We start from the raw sequence: 26,616 nt of genomic DNA on the forward strand, positions 1-26,616 counted from the left end.
TCACACATCGTTGTATAAAACAAAGGCACTAACTAGGTCAGAGATAGTCAACATAATGCATCTCAGGACGGGGAAACTGCTGTAAGCTTACCTTGTTACAGTGACGGCCAATACCCATTAAAAAGTTGTCTGGCTTGATATCTCTGTGAATGAAGTTCTTTGTGTGCACATACTCGATTCTGCTGATCATCTGTGGATCAAAAAACAGCAACCTCTCAATCAAACGCAAGAACTTGAAAATGTTGTCTTAACTTTGGGTTTACATAAGATTTTTAGTCATTCTCCCTTTTGCAGCCAGAAAATGTGTGTTTTGGGTTAATCTTAATTAAAAATGTAAAAAGCAAACAGACAAAGGGGCCAAAGTGAAAGATAAGGAGCAATGATGAAACCAAGCCTTACTTGGTCTGCGAGCATTAGTACAGTTTTCATGGTGAACCGGCGTGAGCAGAAGTTGAAGAGGTCTTCCAGACTGGGTCCCAGCAGGTCCATCACTAGGACATTGTAGTCCTTTTCTTGGCCATACCACCTGCAAGACAGCACCAGCCACATGTCAATATTCATGCTAACCCATAACAAAAAAGTTTATTTTTTCACCTTTATTTAACTAGGCAAGTCAGTTAAAGAACAAATTCTTATTTTCAATGATGGCCTAGGAACAGTGGGTTAATTGCCTGTTCAGGGGCCGAACGACAGATTTGTACCTTGTCAGCTCAGGGATTTGAACTTGCCACCTTCCGGTTACTAGTCCAACGCTCTAACCACTAGGATACCCTGCCGCCCCAGTTATGGAAACTATACGGTAATGCAATGTGTGTGGTCATAGGTCAATACCATAGCCAAACATTTTGTGGAGGGTGGAGTTAAGCAATTAGGCCTAACCAGTTGCTCCAGAAGCATGGCTTTATTCACAGATGACCAGCATTTTCTGGTTAAAGAGCATAGGGTTCATCATAACCCCATCACAACCCCTGAACAAGCATTTCGCTACACTCGCATTAACATCTGCTAACCATGTGTTTGTGACAAATAAATTTGATTTGATTTTAAACTCTTGTGAATTACAGAGGGTGGTTTCATTTTTCATGCGGGGCCTGGTGCTAGTTAACTTCTTGAGTGTAGGGGCAGGATTTTCATTTTTGGCAAAAAAAACACACCCATTTGAAACTGCCTATTTCTCAGGCCCAGAAACTAGAATATGCATATAATTGTCAGATTAGGATAGAAAACACTCTAGTTTCCAAAACTGTCAAAACATTGTGAGTATAACAGAACTGACATTGCAGGCGAAAACCTGAGGAAAATCAAACCAGGAAGTGATGTTTTTTCTGAAAGCTCTCTGTTCCACTGGATGCCTTGCCTCCATTTAAAGGGATATCAACCAACCAGATTCATTTTCCTATGGCTTCCTCAAGGTGTTTGTCTGAAGACTTAGTTTCAGGCTTTTATTTTGAAAAATGAGCGAGAAAGAACTTCGCATCAGTGGATAGCTGGGTGTTCGCAGAGTTTTGATTGCGCAACAGAGTGGGGCAGCCATTGTCGCTCCCTCTCCTATTGAAAAAGCGACAGTCCCGGTTGATATACTATCGATTATATATTTTAAAAACAACCTGAGGATTGATTAGAAAAAACGCTTGACATGTTTGTGGACATTACGGATAACTGAATTTGTGTAACTGGGAGTCTCGTGTGTGCAAACATACGAAGATCAAAAGGTAAGCGATTTAATCTATTGCTTTTCTGACTTTCGTGACCAATCTACTTGGCTGCTAGTGTTTAATATTTTGTCTACTATGAGAGATGTTCTTACATAAACGCTTGTTATGCTTTCACCGAAAAGCTGTATTGAAATCTGACACACCAGGTGGATTAACAACAAGCTAAGCTGTTTTTTGCTATATTGCACTTGTGATTTCATGAAAATTTAATATTTTTAGTAATTTAATTTGGCACGCTGCAGTTCAACGGGTGTTGATGAAAATGATCCCGCTAAAGGGATGGGTGCATCAAGAAGTTGAGTAATCAAATGTAATCCTCACAGCTCTGCCATTAGAGGTCAGGGGGATTCCCAACACCTCTCCAGTACACTGCCAGACCAGCAGCCGCCAGGCAACCATCTTGTCCAAGAATCCAAACAGAGGTATTGTAGGGGAACGACTATATGCACAAAAGTATGTGGACACCTCTTCAAATTAGTGGATTGGGTTATTTCAGCTACACCCGTTGCGGACAGGTGTATAAAATTCTAGCACACAGTCATGCAATCTCAATAGACAAATATTGGCATTCCAATGGCCTTACTGAAGAGCTCAGTGTCTTTCAACATGGCACCATCATAGGATGCCACCTTTCCAACAAGTCAGTTTGTCAAATTTCTGCTCTGCTCAACTAAGTGCTGTTATTGTGAAGTGGACACGTCTAGGACCAACAACGGCTCAGCCGAACAGTGTTAAGCCACACAAGGTCACAGAACAGGACCACGTAAAGCACGTAGAAATCGTCTGTCCTTGGTACCAACACTCACTACAGCGTTCCAAACTGCTTCTGAAAGCAACGCCAGCACTAGAAGTTCATTGGAAGTTTCACAAAATGAGTTGCCATGGCAGAGCAGCCGCACACAAGCCTAAGATCACCATACACAATGCCAAACATCGGCTAGAGTAGCATAAAACATGCCGCCATTGGACTGTGAAGCAGTGGAAACGTGTTCTCTGGAGTGATGAATCATGCGTCACCATCTGGCAGCACAATAGACGAATCTGGGTTTGGCGGATGCCAGGAGAACACTTCCTGCATAGTGCAAAGCACAAGGTTTGGTGTTGGAGGAATAATGGTCTGGGGCTGTTTTTCATGGTTCGAGCTAGGCCCCTTAGTTCCAGTGAAGGGAAATCTTTACGGTACAGCCTACATTGACAATCTAACCAGTGGTTCCCAAACTTGTTTTTTTCTCTTTAAACATTCAACCTACAGCTGCGTACCCCCTCTAGCACCAGGGTCAGTGCACTCAAATGTTGTTTTTGTTGCCATCGTAAGCCTGCAACACACACACACACACACACACACACACTACAGTTAAACATAAGAGACCTACTCGTCACAAAACGGCTCGAGGGAAGTGACAGAGCTCTTATAGGACCAGAGCACAAATAACAATAATCAATACTTTTGCTCTTTATTCAACCATCTAACATATAAAACCTTATTTGTTCATTGAAAATTGTGAATAACTCACCACAGGTTAATGAGAAGGGTGTGATTGAAAGGATGCATATAACACTGAAATGTTGGGTTGTATTGGAGAGTCTCTGTCTTAAATAATTTTCTACACAGTCTGTGCCTGTATTTTGTTTTCATGCTAGTGAGGGCTGAGAATCCACTCTCACATAGGTACGCGGTTGCAAAGGGCATCAGTGTCTTAAGCACTAATTGCAACAGAGGACACCAAGCGACCACCTGGTAGATGTCGTCTCTTATGGTCAATCTTCCAACAATATGCCTACAAATACGTCACAATGCTGTTGACACTTTGGGGAAGCGACAAAGCCTAAGCTCATTCGTGACCCATTCACAGCCATATAAGGAGTCATTGGCATGAGGCGGTTTCAAAAAATGCGGCACTTCCTGATTGGATTTTTATCTGGGTTTCGCCTGTAACATCAGTTCTGTGGCACTCACAGACAATATCTTTGCAGTTTTGGAAACGTCAGAGTGTTTTCTTTCCAAAGCTGTCAATTATATGCATAGTCGAGCATCTTTTCGTGACAATCTTGTTTAGAACGGTTAGGTTTTTCATCCAAAAATTAAAATAGCACCCCCTATATCCAAGAAGTTAAAGCTGTCAGAAATTCCCTTGGAAGCAAGAGCCTCTCGGTGGATGCTACAGTGTACCCAAGTGGCGTCGGGAGCAACTGCTTGCACGCACATTACCACTGAACTAGGTCTACCTGTCTTGGCTTTTGCGCCATCAGCAGGGTTCTACAGCGCAAGTATTTCATTCGCATTTGCCAATAAAAATAGGTGTGAATCTGAAAAATTATTTACGAGTAGAGTATACCTACCGTAATCCATTTCTCCCCCGCTGCTAATTATTTAAAAACAACAAGTCTCACATTTCTAAGCGGCATGCGCCAATCACAGTATTGTTCTGTGATGACGCAGTCCAGTCAAAGTGAGAGAAAGTCTATAAGTTAACGTGCAGACATCACTAAAAAATGAGGCCCATTCAATTTTACTTAAGCGAAAAAGAGACAAGGAGAAAGAGGAATCCGGCGAGGGGGATTCGCAAGGTTCAACTAATGAAACTTCTTCACAACGTTAGCGACGCTGCCGTGACCAACGTTAGCGACGCTGCCGTGACCCCCGCTGCCACGTCAACGTCTACAGCCTTGGAGTCAAGTGCTGCTGGCTGAGGAGAAGAGGCAGCTGAAAATAAAGAAACATCGCACACTTCATTTGTGAAAGAAGGACCTTTCGTCAAATTTGGGCTGCTAATCAGACTACATCACAAAAATGGAGTTGACATTAATCCCACATACGACAATGATGTGCAGAGATGATCAGTCAAATTGCTGACATAAGAGAGCCTGTCAGTGAAGCTGAAAGCCGGAAATTATCTTGCCGTTCTAATAAATGGAGACACTGATATATCCAACACCAAATGCGAGATTGTCTACGTGTACTTGTAGGAGGATGGAACGCTAGTCAGACTCCTAGTCGGACAACAGACCCTTGAGCACTCCCTTGCCATTGCTAAGTTGTTTCTTTTATAGGCTTTAATATTGTATAAAGTTTAATCATTAATCGTAATGGAGATAGAATTTTGTATAATATTTTTTGTGTGTGTTGTCATTCAAGGTGTTTTGGATGCCACCAAGGCCACATTTGGTGCTGTTTTCCCAGAGGAGGATGGAGGGTCATGGATGAAGAAGTGCATCTCCTTCAGGGCAGATGGTGCCTCCGTGAGCATGGGCCACTATGGGGGAGTGATTTCCCACCTGCAGAGAGGCAGGGGGCATATAATCCCAATCCACTGTATGCAACAGAATGTATTAGTTACAAATCTATGATTTTGTTTTATTTGCTAGCAGAGACTGCTAAATACTGTGTGTGCGCGCGGTAAGTGTTGGAAAAGTAAATACCACAGAATTATTGTTCTCTGTTGACAAGAGACAGGGGGGAAGACGGTGAATTGTTTGGAAGATTGTTCTGACTTTCACAGGCTAGAGCTGGCAATACTGACCATTCAGAAGAAAGAGCCAATGGTGTCTGTCGTGTACAATCTTCTGAAGTGATAAGTCTTCTATCAGATTCAGCTGTAATTCCAAACAGGGAACTCTATATTTTTGGTCAAGAGCTCAGTGTGGATATTTACACACCGTCTAGCAACAAGGGAACTCCCTGGATCCCCCATGCCCACAAAGTGTTCCTGTGGCATGGACAAGACAAGGACCTTGTCATGTTTGAGGAGCGATCCTCACCCTGTAAAGGAATGACATGAACCTCCCCAAGCCACATCTGAGTTGAGGAAGACAGTGATCAGACTGGAAGCACTAAAGCTTAGGGCAAAGGCAGGAGGCATGCTGGAGAAGATCCAGATCATGCTTGCTCAGCGGCAGGGTGATGAGAGGAGATTCCTGGTGTGTTAGGATGAGAGCTTGTTAGGATGTAAGAGAAATCAATTATTAAAAATTGATGATTGAGACAGATTCTCAATGTGAGAATCAATGTATTCGTTGCCCAAATAGACAGAGTTGAGGTCAAGGAGGGAAATGCAGTGGAGGGGTCTATATGGGAGAGAGACATACATTTCATGGTGTTGGTATGTGTGCGTGTCTGTGTGTGTTATTTCTGTTAAAGGGAATAACACTGAAGGGGAATCTAAAAGGCTTCACAGACCTCACCAATCCCCAGCTGAAGCAGCACAGAGGCGGCCATCAACATCAACGTGGATGATCTCAAAGCCAGGTTTGGTGGTTTGCTTAAGGACGAGGGTGTCCAGACCCCAGTTGAGTTTTTCAGAGTGCTAAACCCTGACACATGGCTAGAAGACCAGGCCAGCCTTCTTACCTTTGGCAATCGTGTCACAGACCTGATGAGGCATTTCAAGGAGCCTCTAGAAAAGGTAAGAATTTATTTGACACTGCATTGCCATATGAGAGAATGTTATGTTTGCATATTTGCAAACTCACTTGCTCTGTTCAATCCTGCCGATCGGGTTGCAACATGGCTCCAATCCAGGATGAGCGGCAGGGGCTGAAAATCCTGGTCAGCCACAATTTCAAGGACAAATCCTACAAAGTGTTTGAGCTAGTAATGTATGAATATTTATCTTAAATTCACAATGAATGAATGAATGAATATAATCCATATCTCATTCTCAAATGGTTTAGACTGTTTGAAAGTTATTTTCCTCCTGCTTTGACCTGTGCAGCGCAGGTAGAAAAAGCAATTGCTGTGCCCGTTATGAAATTATCAACTTAACCCAGTATTTAAAAAAATGACCATATACACTGATTGTTTAAGGCAAAACTAACAAAACTATTGCTGATGGTGAAACAGAACATTTAAAATAAAATCTAATGTAGCCTAAAAGTTAACAGCGCATTTGATTACAATAACCAAGCAAATGACAGTTACGATTCCAATAATAATATTGCTTAAGCCATTAAACATTTGAATGCTGAAGGTGACATACGGCCTACCACTCGTTTGATCAGTGCACGAAGCCGCTCATTGTTTTACTAGGCTACTGATATTGCCTGGGTTGTTCAGCATGCAAAATGACTTGATCAATGACTCACAGTTACATGCCTAGTTCGACACTTAAGGAGAGGACACATCAGTTGTCACAAAACACAAGGTAGATTTGGGAAGGTAGAAAGTAAAAACCCGAGGGGGTGGGGTGTGAATCGGTGATCCGTAAATTTGAACTATTTTCGGACCGATGCGTGCTATTTGAACCGGGAACTGATGCCAATCAGTGAATCGTTACATCCCTATCACCCAAAAAACAAAATTTCTCACGTTCTTCCCAGACCTCAAGTTGTCTCCTGGTGTGGTTTAAGCATTTTTGCAGACTTAGAAAAACAACTTAGATGCTATAAAAATAAACTTAGATTGAGAGCGAAAACCTGAACGGGGTAAACGGAAACCTGAGCAAGCGGAATTTAAGGAATAACTAAACAGTCAAGCTAAAAAATCAAACCGATTAGAGCCCTGCAAGAGTCCACACTGCCATTTTTCTGCTCTGACAGATCTTTTGGAATTAGCTGAAGCAGGGCTTGACAATCTTTTTAGCCACTTGTCCTTAGGACAAGTAGGGTTGATTTCTCACTTGTCCAACAGCTCAAGTCACTTGTCCAACAATTAAAAATGGACTACTAACAACTTTGACATTGTAGGATTTCCAGACACCACTTTAGTAGGCCTAATCCATTTTATTTTCTATCTTTTTTACCATAGAGCATCAGACAAAAACATAGGCTAAACTCTGCCTATTGGCTTCATATATATATAAGCATGTCTTTAAATACAACAATGCCCTTTAAGGCTCTCCTGGAGGATAGTTGGCCACCCTTGGTAGCCTATTGAATATTGCAACATCGAAATCAAATAAAATGTAAGTCTTCAAAAAATAGTTCAAAAACAGACCATTGGACAGTTCTGAGACAACAGATCCAAAATTCATACAACCACTGCACATTATTATTAATATATATGTTTTAATTACCATTGAAGTTAATGTAACAGACTGTTTAGCTTAAAATGTTGCTAAAAATATATATATTTTCACATTATAAGCTCAATGTGCATATGGCTGTAGGCTACGCGGGAATGTTCCAAAACGCAATAAGCGGGAAACACCTTTTTCAAAGTCGTACTGCACGCACGATCGGTTACATGTGAAAGATTAAAATTAAGAAAGGGGACATATGACTAGGACTATGCCTTTGACTGCTGAATAATGAAAAAAAAAAAATGAAAACGAATATAGCATGAGAAAGATGGCATAAGGCCTAAATGTTTATATAATAATTCCCTCAACATATCTATGGTCTTACCATGGCTACTTAGTTACTTACTTACAGTCTTCATAAAATGACAAATGGGCCAAGTTTTAAATAATTAAGTTAATGGTTAAATAGTTTCAAAACGGCGACCGCCTCCGCTCAGATTCAAAGTGGGTGATGTGCTATGCGCAACAGGCACCGACAGTCCTTCACTCGCCAGTCTTGTGACCATCTGAACAACCTGTGCCTCGAGTACGTCGACAGAATCAGGCATTTAGACGTTAATGTTAATCATCCTTCATTATTGGTTGTCAAACACGATTGGCGTTTATAGCCTATATTTGGTCTCAATTTTGGCCACATTTTCTTGTGCCTCCCCTATGTCAGCATTGGTTTGGACATGAGGCTGTAGCCAATATGCATATCATCTACACTTTGACATATAGGCATTATTTATGTACATGAAAAATGTATTTGAATATTAATCCAATATTGGCCTCTCTAATACAATTCTTAGAGTAATAATAGGTTGATGTAATTTTTTTGTACTTCATTTGGACAATCCAATTCTATATATTTCTTGTTTCTTTCACTTGTTTCAGCCAAGAGGACAAGCGTTAATGTCGAGCAAGTGTGAGTGTGTTGTAAGTGTGTTGGTCAACAGCACGATTTCAAAAGACCACCATGATGGCAGCAGAGCAAATGTACCTTGAATAAAGCAAACCGTTACAAACTCTGCACTTCAAAACCCTTATACACCCCCCTGGACACAGCCTCCCAAGCACATGATTAACAGCCAACATGTGGCTGCCAAAAAGTATGGTGATAAAATGTGGTAGGCCTATGCAAAGCTCTAGAGGTGGGTAGATCAACAATTCCATGTTGGAATATTCCAGGTCATAGCCAATTCAGATACAGAACAATTTAAAACATGCCAATCTTCAGAACACAAAACAGAAAAAACTCAATATGCTGATAAACCATGTACCTTGACATGCTGAAGGTGTGCTGCTACATTTGAGCAACATGGAGAAAGTCAAAGAGAAAAAAAAGACATAAAATCAAACATATCAAACCATATAAAATCGTACAGACATTGTGTATGTCATCTAGGCTACACATTAAACTACAGTCAATTAGAGTCCAGGTACAATAAGCAATCCTCTAGTTGAATACTGTTCATAAAAACTGCTCAGGCAAACACATTACAGGAAACTGCAGGCCTCAGACCAATTTCCTCTTTTAGGGAGGCCAACAGCATGCTGCTCAAAAACAAAAACAAGAGAAATACGGGAATAATATCAGTTGATACCCAAGCTTAAGAGACCTAATCCAACATGTAACTACAAAAAGGGACTCAATTAAGGAAAGAAACAGATGGGCCCTGTATTTTTTGAAGGTGGAATTAATAAAAAAAGCAAGGTTTCAATCTCAATGGACCCAAGAGAGAATGCACAAGCCTTCCGTTTCTGTTGATTATAACACAGCCATACAATTGCAACAGGCAGTGTGGGGTAGGTGGGGCTTGTTAAGCAGGTTCTTCTGGCTTTGAAAAAGTTGAGTTCTTGTAATCTCTCTTGGTCCTACAGTAACAACCTTTCCAAAAATTCTAACACAGCTAAATTCAAAATCGCACTTTACAGCATGTGACACTACTCACTTGGCCTCAAATTCTATACTGCCCTGCACATTAATAAAATGTAACAAGTATTATTTAAATGCATGTGTAACTCCCGTCTCTGCTAGAGGGACCAGCTGATCACCACTGCTTTCATTCATGCAAATTCAAAATCCTCCTCCTTACCTGCCAACAGTCAAGGGCTCCATGACTGGAGTTACCTAACAAAACGGGTCTACATGGTATGTAGCTAACTCACAGAGTGCAGCTCTAGAGTCCAGGTTACCAATAAGCCACCATGCCACGGTCCACACTTAACCAGCATGGCTACCACAGCATTCTGCAGAAATACACCATCCTATCTGGTTTGCGCTTAGTGGGACTATCATTTGTTTTTCAACAGGACAATGACCCAACACACCTCAAGGCTGTGTAATGGCTATTTGACCAAGAAGGAGAGAAAGAGTGCTGCATCAGATGACCTGGACTCCACAATCACCCAACCACAACCCATTTGAGATGGTTTGGGATGAGTTGGACAGCAGAGTGAAGGAAAAGCAGCTAACAAGTTCTCAGCATATGTGGGAACTCCAACACCGTTGGAAAAGCATTCCTCATGAAGCTGGTTGAGAGAATGCAATGAGTGTGCAAAGCTGTCATCAAGACAAAGGGTGGCTACTCAAGAATCTCAAATTTATTTTTATTTGTTGAACACTTTTTTGGTTACATGATTCCTTGTATTATTTCATAGTTTTGATGTCTTCACTATTATTTCCACAATGTCAAAAATAAAGACCCTGGAATGAGTATGTGTGTCCAACCCCCCCGAGCTGATTGGAGTATCCCCTTACGAAATTGGTGACAGTTTGCAGAGCCAACTGTTCGGTCTGGACAGTCGGTTGTTAGAAGACATTGTCGAAATTAGGACTGCGACAGAGTTCAGGCAACTGCCGCCAATCTTGTGTGTCAGAGTGAAACTAACATTGTTGTGTCCGTGAGAGTAATCTTCCAATGGTGGTTTGTTTGTAGCTCAAATAGTTATGGATGTTGTAAAGCAGTGGTCGCCAACCTTTTATGAGTCAAGATGCAAGCTGAGATCTACCACTCAGATTTTTTTTATACATTACTTTAAAAAATGGAAGTCTATGCACCTTTGGTAAAAAATGTTATGCAGCAGTGAGGTTTGTGCAGTAGGTCAGTAGTTCCCAACCAGGGGTACTAGGACCCCTGGGAGTAGTTGGCCTATCCACAGGGGTTATTTGAGAAGACTCAAGAGAACATAGGCCTACTGGTAAAATGCACATGATTGGGTATTTCAGGGGTACTCCGGGTAAAGCGAAATTCAGTTGGTGGTACAGTAACCGAAAAAGGTTTGGGAACCACTACAGGAGGCTATAGGCCCAATACCTTATCACTGCATATTGGCTATGCATGAATCGCCCTGCCAATGTTGTTCTTCTCAGACCATTTTGAAATTATATTGCTACATGAGGTATAATCATCACACCGGTAAAATGTCATTTGTTGTATTACTTGTGAAGCACAGCTGAGCGAGCATAATACCTCACTTTTGTTTTTTATATATATATTTATTTTACAAGAAACTGTAAGTCTCTAGCGTACACACATTGTGAGCTATTCAATACTCAAAATGAAATCCCCATGTGCTGCACAGGAGCATCAATCTCTAAAAAAATATTTTTAGGTGGACTTTACAGTATACTAACACACAGATGGCATTTGGAAACATTTCCAGTGGACTTTATCTGTTGGTCTTTTTTTTATTTATTACTAAAGTGAATGTTGTTTGCACAAACTCACTAGGCAGTAATAGAATGGAATTATTTTCATGTCAATAACTTGGCTCACCACCACATAAAACCTGAGGTCAATTAAGTGGTGCCAGTTCTCCAGAATGTTTGCAGAACCCTCAGGCGAGTTCCATAACAGGAATGGCCTCAAGCGCAGAACTAGACAGGTGCACCAGCCACATGCTGATGATGTACCTGAAAACAAACAACCGGCTAGGACTGTACAGAGGAAGCACCCTCTTATACAACCCCCTTTCATATTTATCCAGGCAGTCCACAGGGTACACCACCACAAAGCAAACCTAACTTGCCCACAAAGGCTTTGATTAAACTGCATAACCAAGGAAGTAAGCTGTGAAACTAGCCTGCGTACTTATTGCACTAGTATCTAAGGGCGTTAGCATGTCTTATTCTGAAATTCTCTTTACCTTATTGCTTAATCACCAAAGCTGTCTTGCTCATTTAGGGCAGTGTTCCCTTACTCATTACAAGGTTAATACCCAGGGCAGGAACCTGGAGAGGATAGCAGATACAATTGTGTGGCATAATGTCTACTGCACATGTTTCAGTAGTGCATAAATAGTTAGAAGCCCCTACATCACTATGGCATGGCGTGAGTTCACGTGGGAGAAAATTGATCCAGAAGGATCATGGCATGACCAGTAGTCCCATCTTTCTTCCATTAAATCATTGAAGCAGCAGAGCCTAATGACCAGCCTGACCATCACCACTGTGACAGTCCAGCTTAAATCAGAGCATTAACTATTCAGCATTAAATAGCATTGACTGCCATTACTCGCATATCAAAACAAATAGGTACAAAACTTAAACGTGATTGTTTATTTGTTCAGAAGCTTTAACGGCTTAATGAATTCCCACATTAGTAATAGTATCCTTATGTAATTTTCCAAGTCAAATGCAAACAAGTGGTGTATTTTCTCACAACACCCTAAATTCACATAATAAATGACAACTAAACAAAATACATAACACGTTTCACTGATAGTAACGTTACTTATCCTTTCAACATATTTATTATAAAATATGGTTCCCAACTCAGTTCTACTGTTTAAAAAGTGCACATCCAGTTTACAGCCAGCCCCGATTCTAAATTCAGTGTCTGTGAACCAAGTCATTACCAAAGTCTCACTCTTCAATGACCTTGTAAACGACAAAACCTAAAATAAAATACTTAAAGGTGTTTGACGTTATGAAGTCACCTTGAGGAGACAAAACCACTAGGCCCAGATAGTTGTTTTCGCAAGCGCTGAGCCGCCATTTTCTAACAGGGTAGGAAGACATGTTGGAACAAACAAAAGAGGAGCGGCCATTTCCAACCACGAATTTTTGATTGCATGATCATTTCTTAAAAGCTGAAACAGTGAACAACCCTACATGGTTCATTGCGTTCGAATAATCTTGACGGTAAAAAGTAAATGTGCAACGTTTCCATAAGCAAAGACCAAGGAAAATAATGAAGCCAAGGAGATGAAAGCACTGCCAGCTAACGTTAGTTATACGAGCAAGCTTGTAGCGCCAGCTGGCATATGGTAAAGTAAACTAGAAATGTGTTTGCAGGCAAGATGTAACTTTGTACAAATGTTAGACAAATATGACTCATTTTCACATACATCTCAAATATTACACTGTGTTCAAAATACATTTACGTGTATATTACCTTATGTGTGGGATTCCAACTCCTCCTTGTAAGATTTTGTACAGTTTGCTTTCATATAACAACTGTGGGTGTCTGGCTTTCTGAGATTCCAATTTTACAGCTACCTCCTGCAATACAAAAGTATCAGTTATGTAGCTTAGTACAATCTATCCAAGTAACTTTCCAGTAGCCTAATTGGCAAACTAAATAATGTATTAATGCCATCCTAGTTTACTATGCTAAAATAACGTTATTTACACGGTTTGCTGTAACCAATATCTACTATCTTAGATGACAGTTGGCTAGCTAGGCTAACGTAGCTATCATTCAGCATCGTTGAACAACATTTCAACAAGGCAAGTTGAAGCTAGCTAAACAATCTACTGGGATGTATTCATGCGGCCAATTCTGTTGCAAAACGTTTTGCAACAGAATCCGTTTATTCCAAACGGAAAACTTTTGCAACGAAAACTAGATTTTCTAATGGACAAACACACAATTACTCCCCGTTTCGGTTGGTTCTTAAAACTGTAAACTTTTTCCGTTAGAATATACCCCAGTTAAATCTCGGTGAGTCAGCTAGGCCGTTGATTGATAGAGCTAAACGGTTAGTTAGTTAACATTAACCCAAATGGTCAAATGTATGTATATTTTAATGTTTTTTTACCTCTCCATTTGTGATGTTGATCGCCAGGTATATGTCACCAAATGACCCAGATCCAATTTTTCTGACAAGCTTGTATTTCCCACCGACAATAAATTCGGCTTTAGAGCCGCTGCTGCTTGCCATATCCTCAAAATCACGAGCAACTCCTGATCAGTTTAAAATAGGATTTTCTGGGACTGCGCCGTCGGTTTCCCTTCTCGGCCAGCTCGTTATCAGAACATACACAGAAGTCCTGGCTGCTCGTGGGCGATGTACTTGAAACAATGTAACGTTAGCCAGCTAGCTAGAACAGTGGTTATTTTCAGGCGTTATTCGCTAGCTAGCTAGTAAAAAATCTTGGAAAAAATAAAACCAACACATCACGAAAAAGGGAACACGATTCTTCTGAAAACACTCCTAACGTGCCTAATATGTCCGTCGCCCAGTGCCTCGGGGAAGCTAGCTAACGTTAGCACACTAGAGCTAATGGACACCAGTGGAACTGCGAAATTCCGTTCGATCTGTTTGAACCACCTCCGCAAGAGGGGCAATATTCTTCTTGTTTGTCAAATTTCCGAAGCTACCTACAATTTGGATGCGATTCTCATTTCTTCGTATAATATCAGGACAATCAAGGGTCGCTGCTTTCCTTCAAAGCGCAACCCAATCACTCCGCCATCTTCTTGTCACTACTTTTGATTCCACAGTCCGTCTCGAGGTGATTAGCTAGCTAGCTTCTGGGAGCGAGCGCAGAAGCAGAGACAAACGTTGACGTAAACGATTAGTTCTTCTTCTTTTGGGGGATTGGATTGGCGGATCGCTTTTAGGTGCTTTCACCGCCACCTACTGTACTGGACTGTGAGGCCAGTCACGGCTCACCTTACCTATGTACATAACATTCCGGTAAAAACAAAACTGGGAAAAAAGAAAAGTACCCTGCCAACTATTAGCCCTCAGTAAAAAAAAACGCCCCATTCCACTAATTATCCCATTCTAATGTTACTCCAGGCCAACCAGTCTGGGAGGACAGAACACTACCACTCAACACCCCCTGCAGCTCTTCTGCAGTAAAACCTCACAGTCCCAAGTACTTCTCTGCAGGTACCACCACACACTCTATTTTCTGTAACTTATGTCCCATGTCTGCTGTACAGTTGACAACCATGCTAAGAAACCAGTGGAGGCTGCTGAGGGGAGGACGGCTCATAATAATGGCTGGAACGGAGCAAATTAAATAGCATCAAACACATGGTGTATTTGATACCATTCCGCTCCAGCCATTAGTACAAGCCCGTTCTCCCCAATTAAAGTGCCACCAACCTCCTGTGTAAGAAATCTACCTTACTGAAGCATATATTATTCCCATCCCTTTCTATTGGTCTCTGCCTTCTCAATGGGCAAGTTAGTTTTGCATGGCCGGTGCCCCAAGTGGTCGTAGTTTACACATTTTAGACCATTCCATTGGTCCTCGGGCCATGCAATCGGGCATGCAAAACAAACTGGCACAGTGAATTTGCACTTGTGAAATCGAGGTTTGCCCAGCAAGTACATGAGTCAATTAAAAAACATTTACCATATTATAACTATCGTTGCATGAAATCTGGAAAATATTAAAGTTCAATATATGTATTGTAACTAGTGTGCAAGATAGCAAGTAGTTTCCACTGATGTTTTCAGATCAAAAGCAGCACTCTCTATCTACCTTTTAATCTAGGCCCCCATATCAAATCGGAGAGTATATCATCATATCCGTGTTGCAATTTTGATGACAGTTGTTTTGACATAGGCTACTGTATTAACGACGTAGTTGTAATAAGTGTCGCTGGTGTTACAGTGGTTCACTGGTGCCATCTATTACCTCACTGAGTCGCAGCCTATAAATATGTTTTGTGAAAGAAAATAAATGCAAATTTGACCCAAGAAATCCTCCCTCTTAACTCTTTGATGACATACCAACATTCATTGAACAAGCCTGCCCCCAAAGTCATCTGATAATAAAACAAATCAGAGGAACTCAGAGAAAGCCTGCTGCATGTGACCTGTTGTCATGCTGCATGTGACCTGATGCCTTCGAAATGAATAACCTACAGTACATACTAAGCCTACTCGGATTCGTCTGTTCATTCTAAAATATACACTACCATCTTATTCAATTGAAAATGTACAAAGTCTTCTGAGACTTGGTTTTCTATCTAATGGAGTCGTTTGTTCATGCGCATTTTAATTTAGGGACTACAAATGACATTGACAAAGGATAACTGACATGCTGCATTGTTACTGTCTCAAAGCACAAATGACCTCTTCAGGAAGCAAGTCCAACTTTTTCCAGTCATGCAAGTCTCTCATTATCTACTGCTGAACTGTCATTCACTTTGGTAGTTTGTAGTGAAACTGGGGTTTGCATATACAGACACAATAGAAAAATACTTATTATTCAGAAATATGTATATCCTATTTTGATAACATGAATTGAAAAAGGGAAGATATATATTCCATGTTAGTTTTGTAGCAGAGATTAAATAAGCATTGAGCAAATGAAAACAGAACACATACACAAGAACACAGACTGCAGTACTTTTTAGTGAGGAAGTAACCGAATAGATTGGAGAACATCAACATTGGCCTCTGCTGGCCAACTCACTGCTCTGCGGCAAAAACTCTGTGGCAATTATAAACAAACCAGTTGGGAGGAGAGATGGAGAGGTGGGAGAAGTGGTGTTTGACCGACATGTCAAGCCCCAAAAGCCCCATATAAAAAAGAAGACTAGATGGCAAGGGAAACACAAATCTGCAGACTCACAAGCTCCAAGCCATATCTTCACAGAGACCATGAAGCTGACAATACTGCTCTGCTCTACCATGCTTCTCTCTCTCTCTGGTGAGTACCATTATCATAACCAACTAGCAACAGCACTTACAAGCTGTTGTAACATACATCTTTTTTACATTGAATATTTCACATATTCTGTACTTAGATCAATGAGGTTTTGGAGATTATCAGGCAACTCTTCAAATGTTAATAGTTTTGTGCTAGTTCAATTGGTTACAAGCTCTTGGGCGATTGTGGGGGAAACTCAGCCATGAGCTGCCCAGTGACACAAGCCTGGAGGATGAGCAAAATCCCTTCTATGCCATGCATGAGAGCACCAGTTGTGCCGGAAGACTGTGTGATTACAGTCTCCATAGCTGATGTGAGTAAGATCTATAAAAAGGTTAACGTTCACAAGGCCGCAGGGCCAGACGGATTACCAGGATGCATACTCAGAGCATGCGCTGACCAGCTGGTTTGCGTCTTCGCTGAAATGTTCAACTTTTCCTTGAACCAGTCTGTAATACAGTACTTACATGTTTCAAGCAGATCACCATACTTCTGTGCCCAAGAACGCCATGGTAACCTGTAATAATGACTATCCCCCCGTGACACTCACATCTGTTGCCATGAAATGCTTTGAAAGGCTGGTCATGGCTCACATCAACCACCATCATCCCAGACACCCTGGACCTACTCCAATTCACATAGCGCCCCAATAGGTCCACAGATGAAGGAATCTCTATTGCACTCCACATGGCCCTCTCCAACCTGGATAAGAGAAGGACCTACGTGAGAATGCTGTTCACTGACTACATCTCAGCGTTCAACACCATAGTGCACTCCAAGCTCATCTCTAAGCTAATGACCCTGGGACTGTGGTAGGCTGGATCACAGACGACAATGAGACAGCCTCCGGGGAGGAGGTCCGAGACCTGCAAGGGGGTGCCAGGACAACAACCTCTCCCTCAACGTCAGCAAGACAAAGGAGTTGATCATTGACTACAGGAAACGGAGGGCTGAGCACACCCCCATTCACATCAACAGGGGTGTAGCGGAGCAGGTCGAGAGCTTCAAGTTCTTCGCTGTCCACATCACTAAGGATCTATAATGGTCCACACACACCAACACAGTCGTGAGGAGGGCACGACAACACCACTTCCCCTTGAGGAGGCTGGAAAGATTTGGCATGGGCCCTCAGATCCTCAAAGTTCCTACAGCTGCACGATTGAGAGCATCTTGACTGGCTGCATCACTGCTTGGTATGGCAACTGCTTGGCATCCGACCGCAAAGCGCTACAGAGGGTAATGCGTATGGCCTAGTACATTGCTGGGGCCGAGCTGCCTGCCATCCAGGACCTCTATACCAGGCGCTGTCAGCCACCCGTCATAGACTGTTCTCTCTGCTAACGCACAGCAAGCAGGACCGATGCACCAAGTCTGGAACCAACAGGACCCTGAACAGCTTTTACCTCCAAGCCATAAGACTGCTAAATAGTTATTTAAATACTTAACCTAATAGCTTCCCAAACTATCTGTATTGATAGTTTTTGCACAGTTTATTGACCCATCACATTCACTGCTGCTACTGTTTATTATCTATCCTGTTGCCTAGTCACTTTATTCCTAGTTTTATGTACATACACTATATATACAAAAGTATACGGACAACCCTTCAAATTAGAGGATTTGGCTATTTCAGCCACACCCGTTGCTCACAGGTGTATAAAATTGAGCACACAGCCATGCAATCTCCACAGACAAGCATTGGCAATAGAATGGCCTTACTGATAAGCTCAGTGACTTTCAAGATGGCACCATCATAGGATGCCACCTTTCCAACAAGTCAGTTCGTAACATTTCTGCCCTGCTTGAGTTGCCCCGGTGATATGTAAGTGCTGTTATTGTGAAGTGGAAACCTCTGGGTGCAAAAATGGCTCAGCCGCAAAGTGGTAGGCCACACACGCTCACGGAACGGGACTTCCAAGTGCTGGTGTGCGTAGCGTGTAAAAATCAGCTGTCCTCGGTCGGAACAGCGTCAGCACAATAACTGTTTGTCGGAAGCTTCAAGAAATGGGTTTCCATGGCCGAGCAGCTGCACAGAAGCTTAAGATCATCATGTGCAATGCCAAGCGTTGGCTGGAGTGGTGTAAAGCTTGCCACGATTGGACTCTGGAGTAGTGTAAACGTGTTCTCTGGAGTGATGAATCACCCTTCACCATCTGGCAGTCTGACAGACAGATCTGGGTTTGGCGGATGCGAGGAAAACGCTACCTGCCTGAATGCACACTGCCAACTGCAAAGTTTGGTGGAGGAGGAATAATAATCTGGGGCTGTTTTTCATGGTTCGTGCTAGGCCCTTTAGGTCTAGTGAAGGGAAATGGTAACGCTACAGAATGCAGTGATATTGTAGACGATTCTGTACTTCCGACTTTGTTGCAACAGTTAGGGGAAGGCCCCTTCCTGTTTCAGCATAACAATGCCCCTGTGCACAATACAAGGTCCATACAGAAATGGTTTGTTGAGATCGGTGTGGAAGAACTTGACTGTCCTGCACCGAACCCTGACCTCAACCCCATTGAACACCTTTGGGATTAATTGGAATGCCGACTGCAATCCAGGCCTAATCGTCTAAAGTCATTGCCTGACCTTACTAATGCTCTTGTTCCAACATCTAGCGGAAAGCCTTCCCAGAAGGATAGAAAACTATAAGGTCTTTAAAGAAGTAGAATGTGATCTCTTGTTTCAAACATCAATAACAAAAAGGCATCTGTTCACAGTTGTTCAGCAACATTCATCTGAACAATCAGCCAACCTTTTATCCATTCTGAAAGGAAAAAGTGAAAACCCTTTTCTTTCTTCTTCAATTGTACAGTTCTCACCACTAAGTGACACCCCCACAGCCTGGAGAGGTGAGATACATTAGGAAAGAGTTACTCTATGGAAACAATGTCTTTACAATATATATATATATGAGGGTGTGTGTGTAAAAAGCACTATTAAAGTAATGACTGCTCTTCCCCTCCCTAAAATAGCCCCAGTACGAAGTGTACGAAGGCAGCAAGTGCTCCAGAGAGTTTGATACTGTGTGTGGAAGCGATGGCCACATTTACACCACTGAGTGTGTGCTGTGTCGGAAGAACAAGAATACAATAAAATAGTATTGTTGTGTACGCATATTTTGCAGATGTTATTGTGGGTGCAGCGAAATGATTATGTACATCTCCACCTCATGGATGCCACGTTCTGACCTTAGTTCCTTTGTTTTTGGTCTTTGTTTTAGTAAGGTCAGGGCGTGAGTTGGGGTGGGCAGTCTATGTTTGTTTTTCTATGTTGGTTTTTGAGTTCGGCCTAGTATGGTTCTCAATCAGAGGCAGCTGTCAATTGTTGTCCCAGATTGAGAATCATACTTAGGTAGCCTGGGTTTCACTTTTGGTTTGTGGGTGTTTGTTTCAGTGTGAGTGTTTGGGCCACACGGTACTGTTTGGTTTTGTTCACATCATTTATTGTTTTGTTCCAGTGTTCAGTTTATTTATTAAAAAGAAATGAACACTTACCACGCTGCACCTTGGTCCTCCTCTCTATCTCCAGACGACATCCGTTACAATGGATTGCACCAGATTTGCCAGTTCTTGCTGTGAGATGTTACCCCACTCTTCCACCAAGGCACCTGCAAGTTCTCAGACATTTCTGGGTGGGAATGGACCTAGCCCTCACCCTCCGATCCAACAGGTCCCAGACATGCTCAATGGGATTGAGATCTGGGCTCTTCGCTGGCCATGGCAGAACACTGACATTCCTGTCTTGAAGGAAATCATGCACAGAACAAGCAGTATGGCTGGTGGCATTGTTATGCTGGAGGGTCATGTCAGGATGAGCCTGCAGGAAGGGTACCACATGAGGAAGGAGGATGTCTTCCCTGTAACACACAGCATTGATTGCCTGCAATGACAACAAGCTCAGTCCGATGATGCTGTGACACACTGCCCCAGACCATGACGGACACTCCACCTCCAAATCGATCCCACTCCAGAGTACAGGCCTCGGTGTAACGCTCATTCCTTTGACGATAAACGTGAATCCGACCATCACCCCTGGTGAGACAAAACCGCAAATCATCAGTGAAGAGCACTTTTTGCCATGCCTGTCTGGTTCAGCGACCATGGGTTTGTGCCCACAGACAAAGTTGTTGCCGGTGATATCTGGTGAGGACCTGCCTTACAACAGGCCTACAAGCCCTCAGTCCAGCCTGTTTCAGCTTATTGCGGACAGGCTGAGCACTGATGGAGGGATTGTGAGTTTCTGGGGAAACTCGGACAGTTGTTGTTGCCATCCTGTACCTGTCCCGCAGATGTGATGTTCGGATGTACCGATCCTGTGCAGGTGTTGTTACACATGGTTTGCCACTGTTGACAACAATCAGCTGTCCATCCTGTCTCCCTTAGGCGTCTCACAGTACAGACATGGCAATTTATTGCCATGGCCACATCTGCAGTCCTCATGCCTCCTTGCATTATGCCTAAGGCATGTTCAAACAGATGAGCAGGGACCCTGGACATCTTTCTTTAGGTGTTTTTCAGTCAGTAGAAAGGCCTCTTTAGTGTCCTAAGTTTTCATAACTGTGACCTTAATTGCCTACCGTCTGTAAGCTGTTAGTGTCTTAATCGTTCCAAAGGTGCATGCACATTAATTGTTTATGGTTCATTGAACAAGCATGGGAAACAGTGTTAAAACCCTTTACAAAGAAGATCTGTTAAGTTATTTGTATTTTTACCAATTATCTTTGTAAGACAGGGTCCTGAAAAAGGGGCGTTTCTTTTTTTGCTGAGTTTATATACTGTATTTATATAATGGTGTGTATTGACAGTATATGGATAGATAAGGTGTGTACAGCAGTAGTTATATAGGATGAGCCTTGACTAGAATACACATATGAAGTGTGTAAAACAGTATGTAAACATTATTAAAGTGACCAGTGTTCAATGACTATGTACCTAGGGCAACAGTCTCTAAGAAGTAGGGTAGAGTAGCAGGTGATAGCCGGCTAGTAACAGTGACTAAGGATCAGGGCAGGGTACTGGGCGGAGGCCGGCTAGTGGTGACTATTTAACAATCTGAGTGTGTAATGGAGGTGGAAGCTGTTTTTCAGTCTCTTGGTCCCAGCTTTGACGCACCTATACTGTCCCCGCCTTCTAGATGGTAGCGGGGTGAACAGGCCATGGCTCAGGTGAGAGGTCCTTGATGATCTTCTTGGCCTTCCTGTGACACCAAGTGCTCTAGATGTCCTGGGGGGCAGGCAGTGTGGCCCCAGTGATGCACTGGGCTGAACGCACCATCCTTTGGAGAGCTTTACAGTTGCGGACGGTGCAATTGCCATACCAGGCGATGATACAGCCTGACAGGATGCGCTGAATGTTGCATCTGTAGAAGTTCTTGAGAGTCTTAGTGGCCAAGCCAAATTTCTTCAGCGTCCTGAGGTTGAAGAGGCGCTGTTGTGCCTTCTTCACCACACTGTCTGTGTGAAAGGACCATTTCAGGTTGTCAGGGGTGTGCACTGCGAGGAATTTGAAGCTTTTCACCCTCACCACTGTGGCCCTGTCATGCTCTCTCTGCTGTCTCCTGAAGTCCAAAATCAGCTCCTTTGTTTTGTTAACGTTGAGGGAGAGGTTATTTTCCTGGCACCACTCTGCCAGGGCCCTCACCTCCTCCCTGTAGGCTGTCTCGTCGTTGTTGGTAATCAGGCCTACCACTGTTGTGTCGTCAGCAAACTTGATGATTGAGTTGGAGACGTGCATGGCCACGCAATCATGGGTGAACAGGTAGTACAGGAGGGAGCTGATCACCCACCCTTGTGGGGCACACATGTTGAGGATCAGAGTAGCAGAGGTGTTGTTGGGGCAAAGACAGGAAAGTGATCAAATGATTTGATATCTATATTTCATCGATATTTATTGTTAGATTGGGGTCGTCGAGCTCAACAACTCAACTCTGTTACATGAAATAAAGATAAGTAATAGTATTCTAATTTCTTAATTTCATGCATGCCATGTGGTCTCCCGTTCTTCACCAAATGAGGAGCTTTGGCCATTTTGAGTTTCCCACTCAACCCTGGTACTTGTTTGATCATAACAGGGTTGTGAGACTGTGACAGAGTTGAGTATGTCAAGTTATCCAATTATTTAAAATCATTATTATTGTCTATCTTCATTCTTATAACCACATGCATAATTGACGGTAATGTTGTCAATTTTAAGAATATACAGTAGTCCATGTGTATAAGCCTACTAGAGTCGTCACTGGAGGGAGCATTTTATTCTTGTCAATCAACATGTCTGCTTGGAACTTCACATCTCAGTCTAAAGTAATTGCCCTGAAAGTCTTTAAAGGTGGATATGCCATCTGATATATTGTGATGGCTGCTGCAGGTGCTCAACTCAATTGCAAGTACTTCAACACACAGCATTTCAATTTCAGCAAGAAGTGACCAAATGCTGCGCAACAGATAGCCAGTGAAGGAAGGATTCAACCACAGCCACTGGAAAAGGAAATCCAGTGGGCAAGTCCAGGGCTGCTTGGGCTGTGGTTTAGGCTCAGATACGACAAAGACCTAAACTACAGGTCAAACATTTTAGAAACACCTACTCATTCTAGGGTTTTAATGTATTTTTACAACTTTTTGCATTGCTGAATAATAGTGAAGACATCAAGACCATGAAATAACACATATGGAATCATTCAGTAACCAAAAAAGTGATATTCTTCAAATAGCCACCATTTGCCTTGATGACAGCCTTGCACACTCTTGGCATTCTCTCAACCAGCTTCACCTGGAATTATTTTCCTGAGCATTTGATGGCTGCATTTCCTTCACTCTGCGGTCCGACTCATCCCAAACCATATCAATTGGGTTGAGTTTGGGTGATTGTGATGGCGAGGTCTTCTGCAGCACTCCATCACTCTCTTTCTTGGTAAAATAGCCCTTACACAGCCTGGAGGTGTGTTGGGTCGTTGTCCTGTTGAAAAACAAATGATAGTCCCACTAAGCTCAAAACAGATAGCATTCTGCAGCGATATGCCATCCTGTGGTAGCCATGCTGGTTAAGTGTGCATTGAATTTGAAAGAAATCACAGTGTCACCAGCAAAGCACGCACACACCATAACATCTCCTCCTCCATGCTTCACAGTGGGAAATACACATGCGGATATCATCCGTTCACCCACACCGCGTCTCACAAACACACGGCGGTTGGAACCAAAAATCTCCAATTTGGACCTCAGACCAAAGGACACATTTCCACTGGTCTAATTAATCTTAATGGTTGTACAGTCGTCTCAAATAAAACTGTGAAGGACCTCGGCGTTACTCTGGACCCTGATCTCTCTTTTGAAGAACATATCAAGACCATTTCAAGGACAGCTTTTTTCCATCTACGTAACATTGCAAAAATCAGAAACATTCTGTCCAAAAATGATGCAGAAAAATTAATCCATGCTTTTGTCACTTCTAGGTTAGACTACTGCAATGCTCTACTTTCCGGCTACCCGGATAAAGCACTAAATCAACTTCAGTTAGTGCTAAATACGGCTGCTAGAATCCTGACTAGAACCAAAAAACTTGATCATATTACTCCAGTGCTAGCCTCCCTACACTGGCTTCCTGTCAAAGCAAGGGCTGATTTCAAGGTTTTACTGCTAACCTACAAAGCATTACATGGGCTTGCTCCTACCTATCTCTCTGATTTGGTCCTGCCGTACATACCTACACGTACGCTACGGTCACAAGATGCAGGCCTCCTAATTGTCCCTAGAATTTCTAAGCAAACAGCTGGAGGCAGGGCTTTCTGCTATAGAGCTCAATTTTTATGGAACGGTCTGCCTACCCATGTCAGAGACGCAAACTCAGTCTCAACCTTTAAGTCTTTACTGAAGACTCATCTCTTCAGTGGGTCATATGATTGAGTGTAGTCTGGCCCAGGAGTGGGAAGGTGAACGGAAAGGCTCTGGAGCAACGAACCGCCCTTGCTGTCTCTGCCTGGCCGGTTCCCCTCTTTCCACTTGGATTCTCTGCCTCTAACCCTATTACAGGGGCTGAGTCACTGGCTTACTGGGGCTCTCTCATGCCGTCCCTGGGAGGGGTGCGTCACCTGAGTGGGTTGAGTCACTGATGTGGTCATCCTGTCTGGGTTGCCCCCCCCCCCCGGGTTGTGCCGTGGCAGAGATCTTTGTGGGCTATACACAGCCTTGTCTCAGGATGGTAAGTTGGGGGTTGAAGATATCCCTCTAGTGGTGTGGGGGCTGTGCTTTGGCAAAGTGGGTGGGGTTATATCCTTCCTGTTTGGCCCTGTCCGGGGGTGTCCTCGGATGGGGCCACAGTGTCTCCTGACCCCTCCTGTCTCAGCCTCCAGTATTTATGCTGCAGTAGTTTATGTGTCGGGGGGCTAGGGTCAGTTTGTTATATCTGGAGTACTTCTCCTGTCCTATTCGGTGTCCTGTGTGAATTTGTGTGCTTTCTCTAATTCTCTCTTACTTTCTCTCTCTCGGAGGACCATGCCCCAGGACTACCTGACATGATGACTCATTGCTGTCCCCAGTCCACCTGGCCGTGCTGCTGCTCCAGTTTCAACTGACCTGAGCCCTAGGACCATCTGACATGATGACTCCTTGCTGTCCCCAGTCCACCTGGCCGTGCTGCTGCTCCAGTTTCAACTGTTCTGCCTTATTATTATTCGACCATGCTGGTCATTTATGAACATTTGAACATCTTGGCCATGTTCTGTTATAATCTCCACCCGGCCCAGCCAGAAGAGGACTGGCCACCCCATATAGCCTGGTTCCTCTCTAGGTTACTTTCTAGGTTTTGGCCTTTCCAGGGAGTTTTTCCTAGCCACCGTGCTTCTACACCTGCATTGCTTGCTGTTTGGGGTTTTAGGCTGGGTTTCTGTACAGCACTTTGGGATATCAGCTGATGTACGAAGGGCTACATAAATAAATTTGATTTGATAATGTCCATTGCTCATGTTTCTTGGTCCAAGCAAGTCTCTTCTTATTGGTGCCCTTTAGTAGTGGTTTCTTTTCAGCAATTCAACCACAAAGGCCTGATTCCCAGTCTCTTCTGAACAGTTGAGATGTGTCGGTTACTTGAACTCTGTGAAGCATATATTTGGGCTGCAATTTCTGAGGCTGGTAACTCTAATGAACTTATCCTCTGCAGCAGAGACCCAGCAGACTCTGAGTCTTCCATTCCTGTCGCGGTCCTCGCGAGAGCCAGTTTCAACATAGCGCTTGATGGTTTTTGCGACTGCACTTGAAGAAACTTCCAAAGTTCTTGACATTTTCTGAATTGACTGACCTTCATGTAATGATGACCTTCAAGTAATGATGGACTGTCGTTTCTCTTTGCTTATTTGAGCTCTACTTGCCATAATATGGACTTTTACCAAATAGGGCTATCTTCTGTTTTACCCCCACCTTATCACAACACAACCGATTGGCTCAAACGCATTAAGGAAAGAAATTCCACAAATTAACTTAAGGCTACACACCTGTTAATTGAAATGCATTCCAGGTGACAATCTCGTGAAGCTGGTTGAGAGAATGCCAAGAGTGTGCAAAGCTGTCTAAAGTTGCACATTTGAAGAATCTCACATATGAAATAGATTGATTTGTTTAACAGTTTTGTGGTTACAGTCTTCACTATTATTCTACAATGTAGAAAATAGTAAAAATAACAAAAAAAACCTGGCATGAGTAGGTGTGTCCAAACTTTTGACCGGTACTGTATGGAAGTATAAAGCACAAGGACATTTACCTTCTGTAAATACATTTGATAGGTATAATAGGAACAATTCTATCCTACTATAGGCTATACATGTCCTGTTATGGGCTAAAGATGTAAGTAAAGCACAAGGGTGAGGTTATTTACTTACTGTAAATAGTTTCTGAAAGAGAATAATTCCTTATAGAATATCAAAGATTGATGCAGTCATTGAGCCACTTCAGTCACTATCAAATACTGGCAGAGAGACAGACAAAACAGTAAGACAGACAAAACAGTAAGGTTGGGCATTA

At 42.8% G+C, this 26,616-nt stretch overlaps 1 protein-coding gene across 6 annotated transcripts in view; it reads right to left on the reverse strand.

Annotated features, from left to right (window-relative positions):
- LOC135526185 (casein kinase I) overlaps positions 1 to 14,498 on the reverse strand; it is a 30,089-nt gene extending 15,591 nt beyond the window's left edge. For 2 of the 6 annotated variants that reach the window (XM_064954337.1, XM_064954335.1), the window contains exons 1-4: positions 13,760 to 14,498; positions 13,114 to 13,220; positions 400 to 526; positions 92 to 190 (exon numbers count right to left, since the gene is read on the reverse strand). In XM_064954337.1, the coding sequence (XP_064810409.1) occupies positions 92 to 190; positions 400 to 526; positions 13,114 to 13,220; positions 13,760 to 13,882 (456 nt within the window). In that variant the 5' untranslated portion in view covers positions 13,883 to 14,498. The remainder of the gene's footprint in view (positions 1 to 91; positions 191 to 399; positions 527 to 13,113; positions 13,221 to 13,759) is intronic. The other 4 variants (XM_064954340.1, XM_064954338.1, XM_064954341.1 and 1 more) reach the window with 3 other exon arrangements.
- Positions 14,499 to 26,616: the final 12,118 nt, after the last annotated feature.

Source organism: Oncorhynchus masou, chromosome 32 (genome assembly GCF_036934945.1).
Source record: "Oncorhynchus masou masou isolate Uvic2021 chromosome 32, UVic_Omas_1.1, whole genome shotgun sequence".
NCBI classification, from domain to species: Eukaryota; Metazoa; Chordata; class Actinopteri; order Salmoniformes; family Salmonidae; genus Oncorhynchus; species Oncorhynchus masou.